Genomic DNA, 21247 nt, shown 5'->3' on the forward strand with positions numbered 1-21247 from the left:
TCGTGTTCCTCCAACTCGCGATATTTCCACTTGTTGAGCTGAGACCGAGTTCAAGCAGAGTGAATTCCGAGTCTCCCCATTCAGTTTGATTTGGACAACTGAACAGACTGGTGCGACTTTCTGTTCAATTTCTTGAGCACATTTTTTGTTATTTGCCCATTACGGTTCACCATTACCTTTCCAAAAATAATATACCGAAGTATTAAATACATTTCTTCCGTTCTTTCCGCGCCTGAGCTTTATTTAGTTTTGGTTTTGACTTTTCGCGCGCCGAAGAGAATTTCTTGCGAATTTCAACACAAAACTCATTGGTGAAGAAAAAAAAATTATTTTTTGAGAGCTCTGGTGAATGAAGAGCAAGAAGTTTTTTTTTTAACTCTCTCACTCTCCCTCTACTTAATACATAATTGAGTAGGAGAAGGAAAAAAAAAAGCGTACACGAGAGTGACTTTGCCACCCTTCTTCACTCTCTTGGTTTGCGCGTCGAAGAGAATTTCGCATTTTCTGCCATTTCTTCACTGCGCGCGGCATATAAAATAAATTGAATTTGTATCCGCGAAAAAAACAAGGGGAATCACTGAAAAGTGTGCAGTTTGTGGAGAGATAGAGGAAAAAGTGTTGTTTTTTTGCGCCTTTGCATCTCCTGGAAAATCCCAAGACATCTCAGTGGAATATGAATATGGAAACATTCTACGATATTGGCAGTGGAGACTTGAGAGAACTCTGGGAGTCTGACTTGGATCCGGTAAGTTTACTGTCTTTCACAATTAATGCCAGTGACAAGAGAAAATGAAGAAGAAAAAAAACATTGTTTGGTAATTGAGGGAGATTTTTTTTTTCGCTACTTTATCTCAAAATAAGACAAGTTTTCTTGTGAAACTCTCGCCTCAATAATGTGTTGTGTTTTTTTTCGTTATCGTGTAAACTGGGAATTGTAGTGATAAGAGAGATTCGCAGGGAATTCACAGAATCACTTCACCGACATTCATATGAAAAATTATGTTAAATACAGTGAAAAGAAATACCACTAATGCTCATTATGGGTTTTCGTAAAATCCATTCTTCAACAATTTCCTGTCAAAATAATTACTTTCAAATTTGTGTCTTGAGAGCAAATAATCTTCCCCTTTTCCACAACACACACACACACAGAGCAGTGAATGAATATCAATTAGTTGTCTTCATATCATGGGATATTTTTTCTCTTCCATCTAACAAGAACGTTTTTCGGTGTCTCTTGACCACCAGCTTTTTTTTCTCCTTCTATATTGTGAAGGTCTTTGACTCTTGACCCTCTCATGAACGCCGCCCTGAAACTGAGAAGAGAAACACACCCGAAAAAAGCTCACCAATTTGAGGATTCATTGGGTTCACCTAAAGCCGTATTTAACCTGTTGCAAAAAGCCCTGATTTAGAACAATTCTCCGCACTCTTGCTTCAGAATTCTCTCCCATCAAGTTTGCCCATCGAGACGGAGTGAATTACACACTCCGGAGCCATCGCACGCACTCTGGCCATAAGTGATTTGTGGGGGCCCCTCGAGCGGCATACAATGACGTCAGTTTTGGTGTAAAAGTACACTCATTTGAGGAAAAAAAACCCGTTAAACAGCAACTTCTTACCAGCCATTTTCTCGACCGCGCAAAAATTCCACACTTGGGTGTGCCTCACCTGTCCCTCTTTCACTCACACAGCCCGCCTTCCGTTGTCTCTCTCTTCCTCAGCCCAGGTGAGAGGCAGTCTTCTGCCACAGGTAATCTTGGCATTGCAGGATAATGAGTGACTCTCATCACTCCCCAGAGGAGTAGAATTGGACACATTGCAGAGGATTTGTCCATTATCATAACCAATTAAAGATAAATTCACCAAAGACTCACTCGAACCTTGAGGGATTTCAGAGAATTAAGTAATGATGAATTTGAGGCTGTTTTCTATTGAACTCAGCGGATCAGGGAGGAAATATTTTGTAAAACTGGTGATTAGTGAGTGGAACAAAAAAAATCAGTGATCATTGTGATATTTTCCACCAGCTAAATTTATTATCATTCAGTCAAAGGGGGAAATATTATGGTCAGAAGTGGTTAATAATATTATATAAACACCTTTTGGAAATTCATGGGTTATTTTGTAAAGTTGCGAGTTAGATTTCAGTTAGTTTCCATTTGATTTAATTCAAATTTCAAAGTTGTGCTTTGACAATTAAAAAAGTTTTCATCTGGCGCAAAAAATACCCTCTAAAGCACTTGTGAACTGGTCAGCATGGCCAGATGACAAAATGTCAAATGAATGTCACGTCGAATTGTGTATGAATTGGTCAGATCGCTGATTTTAGCCTCATTGTCAATTATTGCCTTGCCTCGATGCACAGAAGTATATTTTCCCCTTTGACGCATTACACCTTTCATCGAGAGTGAAAAGAGACAGATAGAGTGCGAGGAAGAGGGATAGAAGAGCTCAATTACTGCAGTCGGCAATGAATTATGCCAAATAGAGAGTTAGCATGTGGAGACCTTCCTGAAATTCTCAATATAAATTGTGAATTTGAGTGAAAATTCACCAATGAGGTTATTATTTTTATTTTATGCATATATTGTTTCCTAAATATCATCAACTTCTTTCGCGCACTCAACAGCGTGCTAACTTTTTTTCTCTCTCTCCAAAGCCATTGCAGAACAATATGAAGTACCTGAGTGATTAGAAATATAGGTCATTTTTCATTTTATGTGGGACTATGCGATAAGACTTGGCGGAGGAGAGAGAGAAAAAAGTACAATCACAAATTGTATACTTTCGAAAAGAGCGGCACAATTTTCATGCACAGAAAAGCCATGGTATATAAATTGAGCACTGGACGACATGACAGGTTGATTTAGCAACTTCACCATGTGGAAAGTCAAAGTATTTACTCCGATCGCATCTGGAATTCCCATCAGATGGAAAAAAATCTTCACCATGTCTGGTGACATTGAGAAGCCATTCTGCCTCTTCTCCTCCCCCATTTTCTCTCCTCCTTCCGCACAATATATAATAGTTGCTGTGGTGTTTTCACTGGGCCGGAAAATTCACCCTCACGAGACAATTAGTGACGTCAGAGTCTCCCAATGCGCGGGGGCTTGAAATGACGCACAAACTCCATGAGATACCACGAGACTTATTGCCCCAGAAACACGCGTGAATCTGCTTTGGGAGAATTATTGCATAAGAACCTTGAGCTCATTAGAAAATTTATTAAGTACCGCCATGAGTTGTGGTAGAAAAATTAAAGGTTGCACATTGTAAAGAATCATTTTCATCAATTCTAACGCTTCTGACTGTGATTTTACACCACAAAATTGCACACTTCTTCCAATTTACTTAACATTAACACGCTCGGCGAATTAAATTTCGCATCTCTCTTTCTCTCGGTGTCTCTTTTCTGTACTCACCGAAACATTTTTCGCCAACACAATGCATTACACTTTCACGTTTTAATGTCTCTCTCTCTCTCTCTGTGCCCAGGAAAGACGCAGATATAGATATTCGCAGAGACTAATGTCCTCATTGTAAAGTGATCTTATTTTCCTTTCGTCAAAAATCACCAACTATTGACTTTTTTCCACTCATTCGGCAAAATATTTCTTTTTCAACATTATGCATTCCTCGTCTTCTTCCCCTTCCACGCGGCATTTCGCGAGAAATTGAGACCTGCTATACAGATTTTTATGTAATAGCGATTTTTTTTTTTGAGAAATAAAACCCGCATTGGGAAGAAGAGAGAAAATGTGTGTGTGTGTGTGTTGAAGTGAAAAGGCAAGACAATGTCTAAGCTTTTCATTTCATTTGGAATGGTAAATGACTTCGAAAAGTATTTTCGATAAAGTAATTCATTAGAAAAATACTTGTGAGAAATTCTTTCAATTGAATCAATTGGCTTTTTACGCAAAAATCTGCTGCCCGCAAGCAATAGAAGTCAACGCAAATATGCAAATTGTGCAGAGAAAGAGTCTGAAGTGAAATAAAAAGATCGAAGAGTAACCCAGAGATTTACTTTCATCACCCCAAGTGTGCAATAGAGGCCGGAGAAATAGCTAAAATATTTCAAAATCAATCTATTGCACAGCAATGGATTTTTCATTTCTTCTACACAAGTCACAGAGAGCCTAATAAAATGATTAATAATAAATTTGCATGTCACCAAGGATCACTCTTCTCTTAAACTGAACTATATGTGAAAATTGCGACAGCATGTTATGGAGAAGAGAGAGAGAAAAAAACTGTTAAAGAAACCTTTAAAAATTCACCTTTTCTCAAAAGAGAGTATAAGAGATTATTTCACGATTAATAGATTTGGCCTTTCTAACCATTCCAACACACACACACACACACATGGCGCACTAATGTATGTAAAATCTCATTTATGCGGTGTACATAACAAATTCATGACGAGTTCACCTTTAGCAGCAGCCAAGGAGTGACTGTGAACACCTGAAATACCTAAAGTGAGAAAAACACGTGGTCCAGCAACTTCTCTTATGTATAACCACTTTTTCAGCTTCAGCAGCATTATTTAACAGAAAATCGTATACATTATTAATTCTTCTGGGCATCCAATTTATTCCAATAAGATAGGAGAATTGTGGATGGAAAAATTTATGTTTGATCTTTTTCGTGAAGGGGAGTTTGAGAATCCGGTTCTTCTCCCTTATTAGCATTTCCCATAATTTCCTTATATTCCACATCGTGCTATAGATGAGGATTTGCCTCTTATCTCTAACCCCAGAAAGAATTTTTTTCGGTATTTCAGCGTGAAACGAATTGGAAAGGCGACATTTTCTAACAATAAATATTCTTCAACATCTCGCGCTTGGAATTAAAAAAAAAAAAATGTGTGTTTGTGTGTGAGAATTCTAACTAGAATTAATGTCCATAATTTCATTCAACACGATTGCAACCTTCGCTGGCGAATTATACCTGATGAAAAACCACAATTTTCCCAATATCACAGTGTCACAGCTATAAAATGTGCTTTTTACGAGATTTTTTGGTATGAAATAAATTAAATAACAAGAAGACATCAAAATAGCACATAAGACTGCACACAATTACCAAGAAAATACGTACAAATCTAACGTCACAGTGAATACATTTAATAGAATATTGTTTTGCTCTGCTGCATTTTTGTATATTTTCAACTTATACTTCACACACAGTCAAAATCTCAACGGTATTCGTAACACAGCCACAACCATTCTTTTACTCTTGGATGTTGTGGAAAAATAACTTGGGAGGTTTTCATGCTGGTGCTCAAGGTATTTACTTTAACTACCAAGTGCTACATTTTGATCCATAAAAAATCACTACACATTTAATACATTTTCTCAATTTGCAATTTTTTATGTCAGCGCAACGTTCTATTCCTATTAGCGTCAGTGTAATCGTTCAACTTCCGTTCCACAGCTAAGATTCTTGTACATAAACCCTTCCCTCATTGGATATATGAAATAGGAAATGTTGCATTAAATACTGTGTTTAGTGATCTTTGATATGATATCAAATAAATTGTACTGAAAGATAATCATTTTGCATAATTGTGAAATTTGTTATTGTTTAATTTGAATGAACTGAAAAAGTGTGCGGTGGAAAGTGAATGGAAGAAGTTTGTGCTGAAGATTCAGTGAAAAACCGTGATTTTCGGAATCTCAGTTTGTGTTTTGTGAACATTGAAAAAAAGAGTGTATGCGCAATGGTCATTAGAAAATGCAGATGGTGAAAAAGTGGTATGAATTTTCACCACAAACCCACTGACAGTTTCCGGCAATTAAATCTGGTCTATATAATTATTATCACCTGTAGCAAACACGATGTTTTCCATGCTCTTCTCACACTCTTCAATTCACACAGCTCAACATACAAATCCAATAAAGCCGCGCGGACAATTCACACATACAGGAAGTGAAATTTCACAAAAGTGTTTATGCATTTTATGAAGGAAAAAATATCTTTATATCATAATTGATTGGTGAGACAATAAGAGATTTAACTCTTCGTGTTTTTTTTTACTGTATGGGGGAAAAATAAACACCGTTAAGATGTTAAATTTTAGATGTTAGGGAAGAATTGGAGTCTTTAGCTCCGATAGTTGGATGAATGATTCAATTAATGCTATTGTGAAATAAGAGAAACATGATACATGAGATAATGCAGCTGAAATTGAACCTTTTGCCATACAAGTGATCATAAGAGGAACATAAAGTACAGTATTAGACAACAAATAGAGTGATTATTTGCAACACAAGAAGGCCGATGTACGGCTATAGGCAGAATTTTGTATGATATCGTAAAACTAACGCACATTTTCCTCCACTTAATTGTACAATTATTACTTCTTACTCCTACAAGTTTCTTCAAAAAAAAAAAAGAAAGAAGAAGAAAAATGTACAACATACACAATGTTCTACTTGCTTAATGAAATCGTGGCCTAGTGGAAATTGCCTTCATATTATTTACATTTTTCAGGCCTAAATATATATACAATAAATTATATTGTTAATCGATTAACAAGTAGTGTGAACTTTGATTTGTGTTTATAACTCACTCTTACATAAACGCCACTTTTCTCAACTTATATTGCACGCTCTTTTTTCTCCTTCTTCTTTCTCTTCGCCATTTAATTACACCCACCAATTCGTTAGCGCTTTAAGCACTCGACACATGTTAATATGATTGATTGATTGACTTTGATATTGAGAGAAGAAAAATATTAATTGATATAGCGTTCTTATCAATAAGCACGCTTTTCCCGAAGAAATACCCCTTTTTCGTCAAATGATCAGAGCCATGGGAAAAACCCTGAACTCTTTTATGCCCAATTCACCCATCATTGGATATTCCCGCAAATTTTCCCAATATTCACGTCTTAATCAAAATTCGTTACCAACCGAAATTAATTGTTATAACTGTATAATTTACCTCCTTGCCAATCCACAATTGCAATTAAATGTTTTCTTTTCACCACGAACTTGCCAATGAAACTCTGTCACGATTCATTTCCCTTTTGTGTGACTTTAATGGGGAAGAGGAGCACATTTTGAGGCATTCCTTAATTTTTCTTCTTTTCAACCAAACTTTGAGTGTTGCTCTGTTGCTTCTCTGCAAGAATATCATCAAAAACCGAGAAGTTGTGACGCACAAGAAGCCAAACGACGAAGAAGCGAACAAGAAAAAGACACGAAGAGAAGAATCACGGAAAATTTGGAAGGTTATTCACCTGTTGAAGTGGTTCTTCTTCACCATCAAATTATTCTAATTCCTTCTAGCTTCATTTATTATTGTTATTTTAAAAAGATGAAGCAATCTATACTCTTTCGCGCGATGAAGAAATTGTCACATTGAGAAAATTAATCGTGAAATTGTTCGCGGAAATGCTCGCCGTGTTACAATGGCAATAATAAGAGTGAGATAAGAGACACATGTCGTGAATTTCTACTTAATCCCCTCTGCAACAGTGTTGCCAACAATAAAATGATTAGATTTGCCTCCATTGACGAGAGAGGACATTTCTCAAAGAGAGACAATAGTGTATGGAATAGAAGAAATTCATTGAGCAAGAGAAGGCCGCTTATCGTGTTGACGTAGTAACTTTTTGGCCCTTCCGCTGATTAGTATTTTTTAGAAAATAAAAATATGTAGGATAAGTATTCTACTCTCTCACTCTCTCTCACTTCAACTCGAAGGAAGAGAGAGAGAATTTACAGCTTTCTGTCCGAAGAAATCACATTAATTTGCAATGCATGTGCATTTAAGTCAGCAACACACACTCTTATAAATTCTCCATTTCATACACAAATTCGCCTCTTCTCGTTACAAATTAGAGACAAATTATATTCTTCCACCATTCACTTCACACATCAATTCACTTCCCGACTTAATAAATATTTACTGTTAAAGATCTTTCCCACTTTTAAAGAGTCGCGCGCAAGTACACTTTGGCCAGAGACAAACTGGTCAGTGTTCTTTTGCATGTTTCCCATTGCTTGGCATTTAAAAAGAACGCCTTTCATTTAGCACCCCTCGAATTGATTGCCAAAATCCTCAGCCTTGTCAAGTCACACCGGCTTTTGCCCAAAGACACTGGCGTGTGTGATTAAGTATTTGGGAGATGTCATAAATAAAATTGATATTATTTATCAGAAAGAACACCCCGAATTAGAAAAACCCTCTCGCGCACACCTTTTTGCCACACAATTTGCGGCGAAAAATTCCTCTGGGCTTTTTTATATTATGTAGTGGCACTCAATTTTATCTAATTGATCATTATCGCGTGCTTGAGCATTTAAGACGGTGCGCAAGTGTGTGTGTGTGTGTGGAATTATGATAAGTCAATGCAATTTTTTCTTTAATACCTCCACCATAATTTTGCATATCAGCACAAACCAATCAACATTTTGCATGGCATAGAAACGACAAAGTTGCTCGTGAGCCAAGCACAAAAAAAGTGCTTTAAATATGATGAGCATTGAAATATGGTTGAACTTTCAGCCGCTGAGAGTTCAAGTAGAAATTTCAATATTGATTAGAGAGGATTTTCCTTTTCTCTACCACACGAAATCATTTAAAATTGCTGTCTTCAAGTGCTGAAATTCCACACTTGGCAAGTGTAAATATTATGTATACAGCATGATTTGTGCATAATGCGTCCTTGCCGTGTATCGAAAAAAACTATTATGTAAATATGATGGCATGACATTGAAATATTCACCCAAAGAAGTGCAATACTCTCTTCTTTATCATGAGAAATCGCGTGTGTAAATACATCTTGATAAGCACTGATTAGGATTTTGCTCAATAGGCAGATAAATAGCCAGATAGACTCACCGCACTATTGCTGATTTTTAATACACATGACTAATCGCAAACATTTCACTGCTTGCTTCTTATCACCGGCTTTCATTCGCCCATTGCATAACAGACTAGGCGATATAAGGCAAGTTTTTCTTATTACTCCAGCGTGGAGCGAAAGAGAGAGAGAGTAATTAATTTGCGGTGGCTTTCAAGAACCTACAAACTATATATTGCAAGTGAAATGAAACACACATTCTGTATCACTGCTTGACAACACCAACAGTGTGGCTTTCCAACGGAAGGCGACATTGAGAAATTAACTGACTAAAGATAGTGTGACATGCTTAAAAACAGAAAAATTGAGCATATTTCGGACCACCTGGAAGACGTCACCTCAATAACAATTCGTCAAGAAGAAAAAATGTGCGCGGCAAATAGTAGAATAATATATAAATTGACTTCCAACATCGTAGGAATTTTTCATTGCCATTGTAATGCTTTGTGATAAGATTTCCAGAGTGAAATTCCCTTATCAAAATGTCTCTCTCTCTCTCACTGGAAATGATTTCACGCTCTTTTTCTTCATTCTCTACAACTTCGTCAAAGCCATGTGTTCCTGGAGACTTTGATACATAAAATTCAAGTGTGTTGTCACATAAAAGACAACAGAACAAAAAAATTTGTGATTTCCGGAAAGGATGAATTTTCACCTCAATCTAACCGAAATTAATTAATTACTCACCATCAAGTGGAGATACTGAAATGACGAATTGTCGGAAGAGTGTTTTTTTTTTCGTTGTTGATAAAAAGTGAAACGAGATTTCCCTTATCAATGGAAAGAAGTTTATACATTTGTAAAATACCTGTTATTTTTCCAGTGAACAATACTCAATGGGAAACTTCATATGAAATACGTCTCATGCAGTCTCTCTTTTGTCAGTTATGTTTTGATGAAGAAATCAAGAAGCAGGGCAAATTATCGGGTCTGTGCTTAACGGAAATTCTGCTGATGCTCAAGACACTGTTCTTCCATCTCTCGCCACAATGGTGAGACACTAATTTAATGGTAATTAAAGAGGGCAAGAAGTAATGTCTAACACACGCATGCAGAACTTCTTCCACAATTCCCCTGGCAAAGAGGAAAAACTGCTCTCATACATTTTTCATCTTATATAAAGAATGCTATACATGAGAAGAGACTTGAGGCCAGATTTTTGAAGACGACGAAAAGTTGAACCTTCAAATTTCGCTCTTTTAGTCACTCCTGACATTTTGGGCTTGAAGTATGTGTATAGATATGTTGGCGCAAAAGTGAATGGAACACAAATTTGCACACAAGCGTTTCTTTTCTTCGCCACCAAAAAACTTTTTAATACTCATTTTAATCTTCTCTCTGCGCGCTCACTGTGGACACACGGCGAAAAAAGCCATACTCTTTTGCCCCCAACGCTATTCGCGCGGCAGCAATGATTGACGTTTAACATTTCCAGTCAGGTAAAATTCGAAGGTAAGTGCGCGCAGAAAAAGTTCGCGCAAAAAGAAATTGTGGCGGGAAAGAAATGTGGCAGGAATTGAGAGAGGAGAAAAAAAAACTTGTGCATATATATATGCAAAAAAGGCATCTCTGGACAGACGAAAGAATGCTGAAATTGTGACCTCAATTGTACCAGTATTTTGGCCAGAAGAATATAAACTTTGACTGGTTCTAAAACACCTTTGAGCAAACAAGACAATTCCTCATAAACCATCAATCACCGCACAATCATTTTTTCTTCTTCGCATTTTCACTAACTTTAACACCCAGAGAGTGACGATAAAAGTGTTATGCAAATTGCCCGCATTACGTATTTAGTCATATTCTCTGTCGCTTTTTTTTGTCCGTTGTCTTTGTTATAAAGCAATTACTTATTGATTAATGAGAAATAGTCCACACTTTCTACTTTACGACATGCTTAACTTTCTTTTGGCAAAAGCAAAATCGATCAAACTCGCTCGCGATTCTTCTGCTAGAAGAGCAGAACACTATCAATGATGCACATTTTGGATCTAAAGTCGCAACGACCCCATAATTTAGCAGAAACAAATTCAAGAGTTGAGCACAGAATTCTCTGCCTTCGCTTTCTCTTCAGCCACACACTCAATTTTATTCCCAGAATTCACAGCCTCACTCACTCGCGCCATGATATTGACTTCCATCGATAGAGTACGCGTGTGATTCTTAAAATTGTTTTTGTAAGCATGTACCAGCCAATGATTAAGTATAACGGAATTGAAAGATTTTTGGCCAAGAGTCTCTTTACGGTATTCATAGCCTAAGGCTTATTTATCATTCTCATCATTGGATCTTCGAGACAGAACGAGAGGGAGAGAGAAGCACTACATAAGCTGCGATCATGCTGTGAAAAAAGAAGAAGTAATATATAATAATTGAAGGAAAGGAGGTGAAGACAAAGTCAAAATTCCACTCTTTGGACCACTGAATCTCAAACCGCAGCATAACTGAAAATTAATAACTTTATTACCTGCTTAGGAAATACTCAATATATGTATTTATTTATTAATTCATATTCCCTAAACTAATTTCTCTCTTTCTCTCTCTCCTCTCTGTCTTTGCCTCTTATTCTCTCACTACTTTTAACCTAAATTCCACCTACAATTGTGTATTTCTTCATACTTCTAAGAAGCGAGGTGAAGCATAAGAAAAAAAAATCTCAGCCAATAAAATCCATTCTCTTTTACAATGCAAAAACAACACATTGGCATATAAGAGTTGAGTTTCTTGAATGAAAGGCTTCTACTATTTACGCTCACTCTCTAAATGCGGCGAGACTCTTGTGAGACTCTACAAACCCACACCAATCTAATAGTATAACATCCATATAGTTACAATATCCGGCTTTGAAATTACACTTTCTGTCCCTTCTCCGCACTCAAATGCCTCGCAATCCACGGATGATGCGACTTACATGCAGAAATCACATGTCCTGACTTACAACATCGATCGATATTTGAATATCTTATCTCTCTCTCTCTCTCTCTCTCTCTCTCTGCATACTGTAAATTTGCAGATTTCTTTCGTGTGACTCATAGACATTCTTAAGCCGGTGTCCCGCGGCCACATTTTCAGATATTAATGGTGCAATGAAAAGCTTCCTTCAAGTCAAGACGCTTGCTCGCTAGCAAATTGCGTTCGAACAGGGATTGGCGTTAGAAATTAGCACCAATTGACAGATACAATTCTCCGTAAGTTTAACATATCTCAAGTGGGCAATCATTCCTTTCTGCCGGAACATCTACCGACATAAATACACACGCTCTTTGGCAGAGCTGAAGCCAGAGGCACTTCCCAAAAAATCAGCGAGGTGTGTAACCTCCTATTCATTGATTTGCGTGTGTGTTTTATTTTGCTCGAAGAGCAAACATTGGTCATCATATTATATGCTTTAGGTCGATCTTTCTCTCTCTCTCGACAGTCTCCCTCTCTTTCTCTTTCATCGGACATTGACATTGGAAACTACGCAGCGAAAAAATATCCACCAATGTCAAGGACAATCTTTTATCTTTAACTTCCATCTTCTTCTGCGTCTTTTATACACTCGCAAAATTTCCCATTAATTGCGCTCAATGGTAAAATCATGTATTTTCACATTATTTCAGAGATGACATTTTTTTTTTATTCTCTTGTCAATCCAAAAGAAAAGCACATGGAAAAGTGCGCGAATAATTTATTGTGATGGAAGGAATAAAGTTGATTCAGTGTTGATATTTAAATCTCATTTGCCTCACCTCCGAGATGGAAGGAAGGTGTATGTCTTGTGTTGTTTTGTTTTCCCATTCCTCTTTAGGCTTCTTTTCAAGAAATCACTTGCAAGAAAATTGTATATGTATAAAAGAGCAAGAAATTCCACGATACGGCTTCATTTACCAAAGAATTCCGTCCCGTTAGAATATTTTCACCTCTCTCTTTCACATTTTACTCAGGTGCGTTTCATTTTTCTTTTTTTTACTTATGCATTCTCTCCTTGAACGTTCTTTTCTGCGCGCCTCTTTCCATCAACTGTGTGTCTCCCAGTGTGTATTTGTGTGTGGAATATTTGTGTAGGGAAAGAGAAGAGAAAAAACGGCAAGTTCATAAAAAGACAACGAATCTCTCACATAGTGAGAAAATTGCCAACTTTTACCAAATATTCTCAGAGAGGTCATTGGCCACTTTTTGAGAAGTTTCATTAGCATGGATGATGATACGCCATTACATACATTATAATCTTATTGGCTTTGAGGCGTGGATTCTGAACGTTCTGAATACTGCGCAAGACGAAGAGAATATTTAGAGAATACTTAACAATTCCCACTTTCTCTCCTTCCTTTCCAGGCAATGCAGGACGCATTAAAATTGTCCTCAGGCGACCCAGAACTCAGCGATTGGTACCTGGACAAGGACATAAAGATGCCACAGGTGATTCTGCACGACAAACTAATGACAGACGCCCTGGGGACATTCCCCATCAAAACCGAGCACTCCTACAGTCTCAACTCCGACGGAGACTCCTTGCCAGACTCCCCAGGAAGTCTACACAACAAGATGGATGGTGAGGATTTTGATGGCGTAATAAAATCTCTCAAGACAATTCAGTTCGCAAAGCTGCTCAAGTGACGCAGAAATTTTTCTTTACGAAATATTTGCTATTTGCACAAGTTTCATATTTCTGGGAAATCATTAGAGAGATGTGCTTTCGGGGCCGCACACATTTTCCTTCCCCGTTCTCAATCAAGTGCACCTGACTAAATAACCACCATATCTCCTTCACTTTGCTGAGCATATATGCCCGCGATGTGAAGAAATTTGCTCCCAACTCTCTTTGGCGCTTGAGAAAGATGTTAAATATGTGTTGACAGTGGCGTGCCGATTAAAATTTCACCTCTTTCTCATTGATATCTTGGATAATCTCTGTGTGTTTTTTTCCCATCACAACCATATTAATCGACGGCACTGTGCGGCAAAGAGAGTTATCATCGATATATTTGGATTATTGGACCACAAAACAAGCAATCATCTCTGCACCACGGGATCAGTAACTCACATTTTGTACACCTCAATCGAAATGTGTGACCCAATAAAGTACACACACGACATTTTTCTCTCCCACGTGTTTAAACTATTAGTAATTTTCATGGCAACAAGCATAACAAATGAAAATGTGATAAAAAAAAAATTGTTTTCAAAATTTCAACAACAGCCTCTTGACTAATAAACACACGACCAAATAATAAAGCGCCTTTTTCCACGGAAATTGCCCATTAAAAAGATAGTTGAAGAAGAACACTTTTTGCCTTATCGGTCACATGCTGAACTCTATTATGGCGAAAAGCGTGACTACGAGTGAATAAATACAGGAAAATCATTTTTCCTAATTGTATTCAACTCCCCTTATCAATAATGGTAATAAGAATGAAATAATAGTGCGATAACTGGCTGTCCTTTGCAGACATGGACGATGAGTGTTATCCTGCCATAACCATGAACACAGCAGCTTTAAGCACACGAACGACACACTATCGTTCAGCGAATCCCCAATTCATCAGCTCCATCCAGAATAACTGCAGCAATGACTCAGAATCGGGTGCCAGTTCGCTGTCAGATGATCTGGACATCGATGATCATGCGATCAAGGATGAACCCATGTCACCGGCGAGCTCCAGCAATCCGCCAAGTCCAGGCGAGTCTGTCGCGACAACGATAAACGCGAGCCTCTCAAATATGGCCGCGATCACAAACACAGACCTCGTGTTTGAGCACAAAGTAAGGAAGAAGAGATTCTGTTTAGTAGAAGTGAGATAATAAACAGGACAATGGAATCTTTCAGAATGGCTCACTTCAGCTGTCACACGCGTCCCAGAGCCTGCTGAAGAGTCACCAGATCGCAGCTTCACACCAGCCGGTCAATCAGAGATTAGTGATGCCAAAGCTGAACGTGAAGATGGAAGCCCAGGCGCAGTTCGGTCTCCCGCCCACACCGCCCTCGTCGCTGTCCAGCGACGACTCAGAAGGCAACCTCAGTCCGGATCACCACGGGGCGCCCATGTCGCCTCAGAACGCGCCAGCCCTGCAGGCCACCACCAGACGGTCCGCCGTGGCGGCCACGGTCGCCAACTCCTCCAAGATCTACTCAGGAGTCAGCACGCGCCAGCCCATCCACACACCGCTGATCAGCAGCCAACCAGTAAGACATTTGCTCCTTCATTCCGCAGCCAAAAGATCTTGCTATTTCATACAAGGGAGAGATAATACAGCCAGAAGTGGTGTACAGATCAGCGGAAGTATTATTAGAAAAAAACTTACAATATTCCAAGAGACACAATGAGTGAAATCAAGTACTTTAAAATCATGTTCAAGACACTATTCAGATCTTTAGGAAGATTCATTTTGATGTTAGAAATGTCAAGATCTTGCGAGGATTTCTATCTCTAGCCACTTTTGGTGCTAATTTGCATATCTGACATTTCAGAAGGGATCGACTGGGACATTGATTCTCACTGAGGAGGAGAAGCGAACGCTGTTAGCCGAAGGATATCCCATTCCCACGCGTCTTCCGCTCACGAAAGCCGAAGAGAAGTCACTGAAGAAGATCAGAAGGAAAATCAAGAATAAAGTGAGAAGTTTGTACAATTATTATGTGATCAACAAAATCTTAACAATTTTGCATAATTCCGGCCAGATTTCCGCCCAGGAGAGTCGACGAAAAAAGAAGGAGTACATGGATCAGCTGGAGAGAAAGGTGGAGATTCTTGTCTCTGAGAATTCTGACTACAGAAAGCGCGTGGAGACACTCGAGGGCTCCAATGCCAATCTCCTCAATCAGCTGGCCAAACTGCAGGCTCTCATCAATCGGCAGAATCAGAAGAAGTGAAGGAGAGTTTATATTCAATTGAATATATTGTATTTAGTGGGGGAAATTTTTGACAGAAGTGCAGATTTTTTTTTTTAATTACAATGCAATGTAACATTTTTCTCTGCATTTTCCATTGAGTGCATTTGTGTGTGAGTGTTTTTTTTTATTAATATATAATCTATAAAAGTAAAAAAAAAGAAGAATATTGAGAAAGAATTAGTAATTATCGTAGGCAAAGACTATATTAAAAAAAAGTATAAATGTACAAAACCATGAGGAGAACTTTTACGAATACCATTTCGAGAAGGGTGAAAAGATGTGCCGGAAAAGTATCCCAGTCTTTTCCTAAACCTTCTCTCTCTCTCTTACACACACACACGCTGTCACACAAGCATTGTTCATGTCCTGAAATGAGGAGGAAAATCCAATTCCACAAGTGTGCAATATAAGATGTAAATACTGTCCTAAAATGCCCTGATTTGGTGCATTTCATAGAGAATTTTTATTGTTAACTTAACAGCCAGAGAGGAAAACATGGACGAGAGAGAGAGAGAGAGAGAGAAACTTAAATTGCTAGCATAATATTTTTTTCAAAAAAAGAAACATCCTTGTTTAGTGTTTACAACTTGTCTTCAGGGATAGAAAACCTGCATCGAAATAAGGATAGAATGTGCATTTAATTATTAAAATATTCGTTTTCATGAATTATTTACTTAAAGAATTATTAATATTCAATGTTATATTGAATGATTTATTATTACAATTAATTATCTTGTATTTTTTATTGATTTGTGTAGGCACCATTCCATATTAGTGGCACACTAAAAAAAAAACTATTTTATTATGAGTAATTTATAATTTTTATTTTTGTTGTTTTATTTACCTTTGGTTAGAATCAATTTTTTGTAGTAAACAATAATATTATTATTTTGTTTGTTTCTTAATTATTTGTTTCTCAACCACGAATATTCGCCAAAATTGTGCAATTAGCGAAGACAGAAGTGATCCTAATAATGAAGATTTATATGATAAATTTTAGAGAGAGAGAAAAAAGTGCCGAGATATTTTCTCAACTTTTATAGGCTTAAGAAAGTTTCTTTTCCATTCTTGTGTCCTTCATATTGATAACATGAAGAATATAAATCGTATAAGTAAGAGCATGCAAATGTGGCAGAACGACTGATATTGTGGCACTTAAAAATGAAAAGACAAATATTAACATATTAGGGTAAATATTTAATTGAAGAGTATAATTATAGCGCATGTTAACGAAGAGAAAGGAAAAAAAGAGAAGAGGTTGTTAAAGTAACTACACATAATATTCATTCAACGTGATATGGACTTTGATAAAAAGGACTAACACGCCACGAATATTGCGAAATGATTTTTGAATTTACAAATAAAAAGAAACGATAAAAATACACTTTTGTTGACGGGGCGAGAAAATGTTTTTCTGTAACGTTTTGGTTACACAAATTAAAAGAAAAAAAGAGAGAAATCAATTTTCACATAATAAAATGTTGGCCCTAAAATTACTGGGAAAGAAATCTATATATATATATATATATTTATATTTTTGTAAAAGATTGTAAAACCAATTTGTACACAGATTTAATATTTCTCTAATTGTAGTATTTTTTTCTTTAGCAATCTTCTCTACAACTTAATGTTACCTCCTTATAAATTACAATTTAAAACTTCCATCGAAGAGAAGATATTCGACACTGAAATTCGCGTTAATAGATTTTATACAAATTTAATACAAATTTATCAAATTTTCTTTAGTGACAAAAGGATGTAAAAACATCTTTTTCTTTTTGATATTCAATTATTTTCTCTTCTTTGTTGAGGAAAAGATAAAATAGAAAAAAGGCGATCATGTAACAAAATGACATGAAGATAAGTGTTTTGTGACAAAATCTGTTTACGATTTGATGAAGATGAAAAAGAAAATAACTCTCAAGTTTAAACCATAAAATGATGTTTTTATTTAATTGCCACTTCGAAAGGCTCGAAGTCAAACAGCTGAAACAACATTTCTAATCAACACTACTTTTCACAAATGCAATGCCTTATTATCATTCACTCTCTGTTATTCACTACGCTAGCGCTTTGTCATGAGCATGTTTTTTTTTGCCTAGGCGAAATAATAGTAGGGATGAAAGAATCTCCACCACGATTTGCTCTTCTGGTCGCCCTCCGCCGGCTCCTCGTCGGCCTCCTCGAGTATGGAGTGTCTCTCGCCACCAGAAGACGTCGACGAGGACGGCTTGTCGTCCCTCTTGCTCTCCTTCACCTCCGGATCCGGCGGATATTCGTATCCGGGATCACGGAGCTTCTCGTACGAGTACAGTCTGTTGATGGCCTCGACTTCCTCGTCGCGCCTCTTCTGCGCATACTTCAGCGTGGCATTGTAGAGTTTATTGAGGAACTCAGGCATCTGCTTTCGCGCCACCCACGAAGTCAGCGCCGGTGGCATCACAATTCCCGGATCATCGAAGTATGTAAGCACGAATTTGAGTCCTGGACGTCCGAAGGACTTATACGGCTTGATAACCATGTAACTCCAGTAATCCGACACGCGCTGATTTGTCGGCTTGGCCGGACATTTCGGATGCTGCGTGCTCCGATTGGCAATCACAATCAATTGGCGCTTCTTGTCCACAAACGTCCGGCGATTGTACACGTAATCGCGATTGGCGAAGAGTTTCTGTATTGTGGATCAGGTAAAATGACAACTATTTAGCATTGAATTTCACAACATATTTTCGATTGTGGATTATAGAGGAAAAGCATATTTCCTCCACTTTTCCTTTTTTCTCCTGCAACGATATTATGCTAAAATTGCCCTATTCTTCCATGTTGTTTTACCGCATCGTTATAATGACTCTGTATTTAACGACTCTGCTTATTTTTATTCATAAAATAGGGCGATTTTAGCATAATTCCGTTGCTGATATGCAATTTTCTTTTTCTCATTTTTGCCCATCAACAAGTGTAGCAAAATATTTTCACAGGAGAAATCACGCTCGTCGCCCACTGATAGCGTGAGAATGAATAACAAACCTGAATGTATTTTTACTTCTCTTATCACCTTCAGAGCTCCCAATTGATGAATTACGCAATTAATCGCCCGGCGAGAGTGAATTATGCAGTGTCAACTGCGGTCTGCGCGCTGCTGCTAAATTTAAAAAAGCCCCCGATAATACTTATCACTCACCGGCCACAGCATTTCCCAATAGATCACATGACTGCTGGATCCGGGCGAGATGTCCGTGTCAATCAGCTCCAGCGCGATCGCCGTGGAGTCCCACTCACGCCTGTACTCCAGATCCGTCTGCACGTGCAGGAAGTCCTCGGCCGACACATCTGGATACTCGCCGTACACTTTGTACGCGAACTTGCCGCACTTCTGTGCACGCCGCCAAATGATCATGCTGCCGCGCTCCAAATACGGCTCCCAATCGCCGGAGCACCGCTTCAGCGCCTCGCCGCAGAGGCAATAGTCAATGCCATCGATTTTCTTGTCAATCACGCGGCGCTTGTAGCACTTCTTGCAGATGAGTGTTGACCTCTTCAACTCCTCCACGAAGTCAATGCCCTCAAAGTGCTCCCGCACGGACTCCAGTGTGATTCGCTCCTCATTCCAGTTGAACGTGAACAACGCGGCGCCCATCATGATGCCCTTCGCGTGGCGCTGCACATGACGACGCAGGCGACTGAGCAGCTCCCGGAACTCCGCATCGCCACAGATCTTCGTGTACAGCGACAGCATCTGCTGGCCCCGGCGAAGGCGCTGCGACAGAATGTACTCGCACTGATCCATCCATAACCTCAAAATGCTGTCCGATCGATTCTTCAGATGGTGCACAAAATACCTCTGCACTTTCAGGAACACCACACGCCGTGGGAAGGACTTCATCGTCCGCGCAATCACCTGCAAGAGGGCCAACAGTGATGCCACGGGTGGAAACGTGGGGAAAATCAATTTTCTCTTCCACTTACGAAATCTCCTCTCTTCTATCAATAATATTTTGAAAGTTGCTGCAACCCCAGATGGCACGATTTGCGCACTACACAACTCACGAGTACTGAAAGTGTTGGACCTTTAATTGTGTCTCAAAATCCCGCCAATTCGCCTGTAATATTCCTGCAGTAATCCTCCAGTTGCGTCCTTGGGATGTGCTCCACGCCCAGAATCGCATGGCACAGCCCAATTGTCTGCCTGAGATTGTGTCCACGCACCCAAATCCGCCCATTGATGCCCACGGCCAGCTCAAAGCGATACTCCTTGGCCAGCGCCCTGGTTAGCGGGAATTTCTCATCAAGCATCTTCCGACAGAGATTTATGCTGCATTCAAACACAAATCCATCCGTGGGCAGAACGCCAAATCTGTCCTTTTTCAGTCCCGTCGAGTCCAGGCACACGAGTTCCGGCTCAAAATCTCCACTGGCCACCACGAGACGCCCGAACAGGATGTCACCGACGTGAACATCGGGTCTGTTGCGCTTCGTCGCCCCCTCGAAGGCCAAGTAGGACAGCGAGGCTGGTTCGCTGCCGCCAATATCCACCCGGAATGTGTCCGTCGACTTGCCAATGACATAGCCAATCACAGTGTCGCCCTTCGCAGCCACGTAGCGCTTCTGGAAGCTGTTCACCAGAAAGGTAGTGCTCCTCTTGGCACACAATTCACCGCCCCGCGTCGCCAGGATGAGGTTCTCTTTCAGCTTCCCCCGAAGTCCTGGTCCAATGATGACTTTTCGCTTTGCACTGGCTTCCACAGCTTCCTTCACTTCGTCTCCCGGGAAGACAAAGACACGCTGATCCTCGGTGTCAGACATCTGGAAAATTGGGGTCCAATTAGATGTTTTCCTGCTAAATCATGAGAGATTTTCGACACAATTCACCTTCTTCGCACGTGTTTATGTTTACGTTTGTTGACAATCTATTTACACTCTCACAATTGACTACATTTCGGAGCACTTCGCAAAGCTAAAATTCCCGATAGAGGCGCTGACGTTAGGCAGGAGAAAAGCTTCCAGTTTTTTGAACAAATCTCTCCAACGAGCTTTGGCGGGCATTCGCCAACGGAAAAAGTAAGTTGAAACTCTTATAAAACCGCGTCATTTGAAAGCTCAGCTGTAAGAGGCGCCAGAAGAATGTATTGAATTGCTGAGGAATTAAAATCAATTGTATGAATATTGGAATGAAAAAGCAGCAGCAGCAAAAACAATGCCTCACCGTATACAATGACTATAAGAGACAGCAAATAATTGATTCAAGAGGAATTGTTAATCCTCTCTTCTTTGCCTCCTCACATCGCCAAAGACTAATTAAGCAAAATGGGAAAAAGGCGATATAGTGGAGAGAAAAAAGGGCAATTCTCAGAAAAATCGCCAATTGATTTTTCAACATCCCCACCTTCTTCCTCGCCAATTGCACATGACGGGGACACCAAGCCGCACGACTATGGAATTTTTCGTCAAAGATAAAATGCTAAAGAGAGGATAAAAGGAGGAAATGAAGCAACGCGACC

At 39.0% G+C, this 21247-nt stretch overlaps 3 protein-coding genes across 3 annotated transcripts; 1 reads left to right on the plus strand and 2 right to left on the minus strand.

The window, feature by feature from the left end:
• Positions 1-89: 89 nt before the first annotated feature.
• LOC132256400 (cyclic AMP response element-binding protein A) lies at positions 90-15728 on the plus strand. The gene is made up of 6 exons (XM_059752802.1): positions 90-745; positions 13193-13409; positions 14307-14620; positions 14685-15041; positions 15327-15470; positions 15537-15728. Exons 1-6 carry the CDS (start codon positions 674-676, stop codon positions 15726-15728), a joined length of 1296 nt encoding a protein of 431 aa, XP_059608785.1. The 5' UTR covers positions 90-673.
• A 2101-nt stretch (positions 15729-17829) lies between these two features.
• Positions 17830-19818, minus strand: LOC132256402 (stAR-related lipid transfer protein 7, mitochondrial-like). Its single transcript, XM_059752803.1, has 3 exons — positions 19716-19818; positions 18931-19647; positions 17830-18420 (listed from the first exon to the last, which is right to left on the minus strand). Exons 2-3 carry the CDS (start codon positions 19630-19632, stop codon positions 17848-17850), a joined length of 1275 nt encoding a protein of 424 aa, XP_059608786.1. The 5' UTR covers positions 19633-19647; positions 19716-19818; the 3' UTR covers positions 17830-17847.
• Positions 19800-20701, minus strand: LOC132256405 (exosome complex component RRP40). Its single transcript, XM_059752812.1, has 2 exons — positions 20619-20701; positions 19800-20552 (listed from the first exon to the last, which is right to left on the minus strand). The coding sequence occupies exon 2, from the start codon at positions 20550-20552 to the stop codon at positions 19830-19832; it is 723 nt and encodes a 240-aa protein (XP_059608795.1). The 5' UTR covers positions 20619-20701; the 3' UTR covers positions 19800-19829.
• Positions 20702-21247: the final 546 nt, after the last annotated feature.

This window comes from Phlebotomus argentipes, unplaced genomic scaffold, assembly GCF_947086385.1.
Source record: "Phlebotomus argentipes unplaced genomic scaffold, Phlebotomus argentipes genome assembly contig_5, whole genome shotgun sequence".
Classification (NCBI taxonomy): domain Eukaryota; kingdom Metazoa; phylum Arthropoda; class Insecta; order Diptera; family Psychodidae; genus Phlebotomus; species Phlebotomus argentipes.

Coding starts and splice junctions, on each gene's coding strand:
- LOC132256400 (XM_059752802.1), top strand. CDS start 674: ATGAATATGGAAACATTCTACGATATTGGCAGTGGAGACTTGAGAGAA. Junction 746..13,192: donor GGGAGTCTGACTTGGATCCG/GTAAGTTTACTG, acceptor CTTCCTTTCCAG/GCAATGCAGGACGCATTAAA. Junction 14,621..14,684: donor ACCTCGTGTTTGAGCACAAA/GTAAGGAAGAAG, acceptor GGAATCTTTCAG/AATGGCTCACTTCAGCTGTC.
- LOC132256402 (XM_059752803.1), bottom strand. CDS start 19,632: ATGAAGTCCTTCCCACGGCGTGTGGTGTTCCTGAAAGTGCAGAGGTAT. Junction 18,421..18,930: donor ATTGGGAAATGCTGTGGCCG/GTGAGTGATAAG, acceptor TCCACAATACAG/AAACTCTTCGCCAATCGCGA.
- LOC132256405 (XM_059752812.1), bottom strand. CDS start 20,552: ATGTCTGACACCGAGGATCAGCGTGTCTTTGTCTTCCCGGGAGACGAA.